The 5,865-nt window shown below is 39.7% G+C and overlaps 1 protein-coding gene across 1 annotated transcript in view; it reads left to right on the forward strand.

The window, feature by feature from the left end:
• Positions 1 to 5,865, forward strand: part of LOC100741807 (eye-specific diacylglycerol kinase) — a 52,468-nt gene that overhangs the window by 37,875 nt on the left and 8,728 nt on the right. The window contains exons 3-4 of the mRNA XM_012391838.3: positions 2,135 to 2,808; positions 5,687 to 5,863. Of these exons, the coding sequence (XP_012247261.1) occupies positions 2,135 to 2,808; positions 5,687 to 5,863 (851 nt within the window). The remainder of the gene's footprint in view (positions 1 to 2,134; positions 2,809 to 5,686; positions 5,864 to 5,865) is intronic.

Below are 5,865 nucleotides of genomic sequence, written 5' to 3' on the forward strand. Positions count from 1 at the left end.
ATCGCAGCCAGCAATTTCCACGCGATAAATAAATCTTACGGATCGTCAGCGACGTGCCCGTTTTCCAAGTGGAATCCGAGCATCAGCCGCGTGTACCGGTAACGAAGATTGATTCCGCCGGTGGCCCCAGACTTTGATGAATCGGCGTTCGTTCATCCGCCGAGTTTTCCATTTAAGTTTCACATTGATCCCTTTAGCCTACCCCTTTCGCCTGTTTTTGCGCTTCGTGAAGACGTTCGGACTGATAATGCGCGACCCTTTACGCTATTAAGATGATCGATCGCCGCGACGTTTTCGTCCATTCTGCTGAACGGCTTAATTTACAGGCTGCTAATTCACATTTGGCTTTTAGGGCACGTGTTCTGACCGCTTGTGTTCGTGCTCGTTTCAGAAGTCACGATCAAGGATTGACAAGAGAATGCGAGCAGAAATACAAAATTAAATAAAGTAAAATTTGTCAGAGGTTCTCGATCAATTGTAACGAGCAAGCTCTCCAACATTTATGGCTAGCAATGTGCATATGAGATAGATAATTTTATAATTATTATTAAAATTACTTCTCGAATAAAAATGTTCGACGGAGGTATGATACGTTCCACTGGATTTACATTTTGCGCTTTTAAAAAGAAATGAATAAAGTAGAGTGGCTGAGAGAGCAAAGGGACGAGAGAGACCCAACGCTAGAGTGAGATTTGCCCGCAAATGGTCTCGATCGATCAATCCAATTTGGCCGAAGAATAGTTTGAAGGTGTCTGTGCCATCGAATTCGAGTGGTCTGGCTCTAAGATCTCTTTCTCGATAAAATTACGTCTCCGACGAAGCAATTAATCGGTACCATATAAAAAAGGACGGAGAAGAAGAAGAAGAAGAAGAAAATATCGTATCTTCGGATCGTGTAGAAAAAAACGCATAGACTCGTCTCATCTTTTCCTTTCTTCCTCTCTCTTCCTTTCTGTACAAATTGCCCGACTCACAGAGAAGATCGTGGCACGTTTCGGGTGACTCATGTAGGTCAATATAAACCGTGACGGCTGAGCAATATCGGAAGGAAAAAAGTTTTTCTTTGAGAGGAACTGAAACGACGGAGAAGAGGTTCGACGAGGGTCTGTCGACCAGCCTTGACCCTCTACAACCTCTGCCGACGCTCCTCTACTCGACCGCGTTTCTTTCGTCGAGAATCGTCACAATTTTAAAGCGCTGTTCGTACATAGTTTATTCAAGCCTATCGGCGAACGATAAAGCTTGATGGTTTTTGTTTGACCTCAATGATCATCGTTTTGTCCCTTTGATCATCGTGTAGACAATGGAAACCGATGACCCTTCTAAATCGTTTGAAAGGTGGCGAACAGGATGACGTGATTTATACGTGCACCATGAATTCCGTGAATCCGCTGTCATCTTCTGTCTTTCCACCCTCTTTCTTTCGTGTTTCCTTGTTTTCTTCCTCTTCTTTCTTTATTTTTGTTTTTTTTTTATTTTTGCTTTTTATAACCACGTGAAAGTGTGCGGATTCTGTCAACGTTTCCATTTGGACAGGGGACAGGGACAAAGTTTCATGGAGCACAAAAAATTTCCCAGTTCTTGCAACGTGTTCGTTCGTCCTGTGACGTGGCGCATTCATTACATCGATCTCGCGTTCTTGCAATCAACGAACGTGTTTTTGTTACGTTCTATGTACAACTGCTATAGATTATTTGGTGAACGAACATTTGCCCCAGTACGTTCCCTTTTCAATTTAATTTCTATTTCTTCGTTTCGCAAGTGGAGGAAGAAATTTCTGAGCTCGCTGATGTTGTAGAATATTACGTGAAAACAGGGATAACAAAGAAACAAGGGAAATGGGTAGATTACCGTATTCTCGACACGTAACTTTTATCGATTATGCCATTAAAGAGCCGCTAACGAGGTTCCGGCTGTTTTCGAACCCCGTTAAACCGATTTCGCGAGCGCTTCAGTTTTTTCTCTTTCTTTTTTTCGAACAACCCCTACAGACTAAGAGGATTGTACGGAACGTGGATCTTATTTTCCTCCGGTTTTACTATCGTTTACTTCGTTCAACAACGATTTAAAGCGTTATAGACGACCCTGCTGTACCCGAGACATTCTTTAACAGAGAATTTCATTGAAATTGCAGAAACACGGGCCCCGGATGAAATGTGCTGCCTGCAGAGTGGTAGCTCACGCTGTATGCGCGGTGAGTCTGAACTTCGCTTGTAAATCTAGCTTCCGGGATGTCGGGGTCCGCCAGTATCGGGAACAGACGAACACTCACCACCACTGGGTACACCGACGATCACAGAAGGGCAAATGCGCAAATTGCGGCAAGTCGTTCCAATCGAAGCTGAGCTTCACCTCGAAGGAGATTGTCGCGGTGAGCTGCAGCTGGTGCAAGCTGGCCTATCACAACAAGGAGGCGTGCTTCAACGTTCAGAAGATCGGAGAAAACTGCGAGTTAGGTATTCACGCGTCTATCGTAGTGCCGCCATCCTGGATCGTGAAGCTTCCCAGGAAGGGCAGTTTCAAGAGTAGCTTGAGAAAATCGCCGAGAAAGAAGAAATCTGGAAGCGGTGCTGGCACTGTGTCCAACAGAAAGAAATCGAAAGAAAAGGATAAGGATAAAGAACAGGATAAGGATCAGGGGATGCTTTGGGTGGTGAAACCTATACCTACGCCATCTGTGAAACCGGTGCTGGTTTTCATTAACCCAAAATCGGGCGGCAATCAGGGAGCCAAGCTTTTACAGAAATTCCAGTGGCTGTTGAATCCGCGGCAAGTCTTCGATCTGACCCAGGGCGGGCCCAAGATGGGGTAAGTTTATGCACAATAAATAGACTGACAACTTGGATATATATTTTTATCAACGTTGATTTAAAGACGTCGAATTTCTATAGCGATCTGTTTCATCCGATTTAAACACGAAGAGTATAGGAATACGAGGTTTTTCTTTTATTTTCCTATTTCTCGTTTAGAAAGAAACAGCTATAAGATTTAATATAAGATTGTTGGTATATTCGGTTTTGGAGCTAAATGTTTGACGTACATTGAAAATGTTGAGCCGAAATAATGGTATAGGAACACTAAATTTACACTTAGAATTTATATCAGAATAGTTATGTATTTATTTGATAAGCGATTTTAAAGATATTCATCGATACACACTTGCACGCGTCTTAGCACTTTCTTCCATATCCGACAGTTAACCGATTAAACAGTTTACATTCATTTGTTTTCGAGACGCCGCACACACACACATACTTGCACACACTGATATTCATATACAAGTATTACTACTACGCAGCTAACCTAGTCTAGCCATAAAATTATACATATCTCATTAGGAAATCTTAAATTACACGCAGGTTTCGATAAAATCGCTAATACAGGGTGGTTGGTAACTGGTGGTACAAGCGGAAAGGGGGTGGATTCTAGGCGAAAAAAGAAGTCGAAAATATAGAATAAAAATTTTTTTTTCTTTAATTTTTCCATCGAGACAACGATCTACAGTGAGGACCGTTATAACGTACCGCACGCGTACCCAGCGAAAATTCAAAGTCGATTTTCTCGAAAACAAAGCCTCAAACGAAAACTTTTTATTCTATATTTTCGATTTTTTTTTTCGCGTAGAATCACCCCCTTTCCGCTTGTACCACCAGTTACCAACCACCCTGTATTTTATTCTATATTTTCGACTTCTTTTTTCGCGTAGAATCACCCCCTTTCCGCTCCTACCACCATTTACCAACCACCCTGTATATCGGTAGTACAATTGTGACGATTTTTTAAATGTATCTACTTGCGATCCTTTCATATGTTCGCATACTGTATGCTTCTTGTAAATCTTTACGCATTTTGATTTTCCATAAACGAGATATATGCTATAAATATCCGCACTCTAATAAGAGATAAGAGAAGATAAAACGGAGATGGTGTATACGTATATCGATCTGTGGTACTGCGTTCATTCAAGTGGTAAGATATTTCACGATGTTGTGGAATCGTAAATTGTGAGACATTACCTATAGGTGAACGCATTTGACGTGTATCGCTAATTGAAAATTTATTTTATATCCACCGTTGGTTATTGTAAATGTTTACGATTGGCAACTTATCTCTCGAACAATTTCTTTGTTGTTCCAGCTTCTCGACATTTTTTTTTCATTGGAGAAACTAATTTCTGTATTATTTTCTTACGTTGTTTAGTTTCTCATGTTTCAATGACGAATATAATTTATTTAATTAATTTCTTTCGTTTCACTTAATTCGTAGATTATTTACCCTTCGAAGGATCTGTTTTAAAGGGCAGAAAGGGAAGAAATATTTTGCATGCTATTTTCTATTTCAGTAGTCAGGGTTATGGTAAGGAATTAGGTTAACTGAATGGAAATTCAGTTGAATTAGTTCATTGGTCTTGTCGAAAAGGCGGGAGGGATATTGGAAAATATGACAAATGAACAAGGGATTTAATTAAAGTTGCACTTTCTGGCTCGCAGGCCTAGTTGAATAAAGGTGAAGCTTTTAGAATAAAGGTCGTCGCTACGGTATTATCGGAACTTCCTTTGAGAGTTTATTCAAAAGTTCTAGCGTTTCATTTGGTTGCTTTCACTACGACACAGTAAACAGCATTGTCTACGAATATACCGTAACTTTGTGCATAAGATGATACAAATTTCTTGAAACTTACCTACCAATCAACTTTCCTGTATTTTTCTAACGAACCACTTGTAACATTTTTCCTCGCTATTCATCGAATATTTGAAATGTGTTAATTATGCAAATGAAATTTGCTACATCTGACGATAACGAAAATAGGAACAAGTAGCTTTCTTTTTACTTTAACATTGATTTGCAAGCGATATTGTTGTCGAAATTGCATTTGGTATAGGTATGGACAAACATCGTGAAATGTAGTATGCATGTGATGGCGTTATCGTCTTTCGAAATTTCACTTTTGAAATATTCGTGTATTACATCGAATAAAAAACATGTTACAGTGAATTAAAAATATGACAAACATTTGTTACGTTGAGTGAAACGCATTTAATAATGCGTTAAAAATTCTTCAAATACGTATCATATACGCTACAGCTGCAGCTTGATTTTATTAATCAAGTGTTTGAAAATAAAAGCCATCAATCGGTTAGCTTCATTTTATTTCAAACGATTCGAGATATCCAGCAGTGAATCGACGAAACTATTCGGACAATAATTTTTAATTACCAAATATTCGGTGCTAGGTGACTCGTGATAATCACATTTCGGTTAAGTTGTTTGATTTTCTAGTACGTTTTAATTAAATACGCATATTTGTGTGCACGCGTGCATGCACCTTTATACTCCATGTTATAAAATTATTTATCGCATAATATACGTAGACAATAACAAATATCCTATAATCCTACAATTTAATCGACTATTGTTATTATCGACTGTTCAACTACCTTTGTGATCTCTGCGAGGTATATACATGTGCTTGCACTAACTAATCCTTTCTATGTGCAATATGTTTCCAGATTTATTTCGAATTTCACCAATACAATCTTGATAATCATTACAGCGTAAATAAAATTTTAGTCAATAAAGGTGCCTACAAACGTTTGAATACCTTCGCGAACTTGTTCTTATAACGCGAAAGGCAAATAAAGAAAAAACTGTTTCCTCGAAAAAGAAAATATTTGCTCGCTTTCAGGTTGGAATTATTCAAGACAGTTCCTAATCTACGAGTTCTGGCGTGTGGCGGCGACGGTACGGTCGGTTGGGTATTATCGATCCTGGATCAGATCGGTGCATCTCCTCCACCAGCGGTGGGCGTGCTTCCTCTGGGAACCGGAAACGATCTGGCCAGGGCATTAGGATGGGGCGGCGGGT

Source organism: Bombus impatiens, unplaced genomic scaffold, assembly GCF_000188095.3.
Source record: "Bombus impatiens unplaced genomic scaffold, BIMP_2.2 scf_0049, whole genome shotgun sequence".
In the NCBI taxonomy this organism is placed as follows: domain Eukaryota; kingdom Metazoa; phylum Arthropoda; class Insecta; order Hymenoptera; family Apidae; genus Bombus; species Bombus impatiens.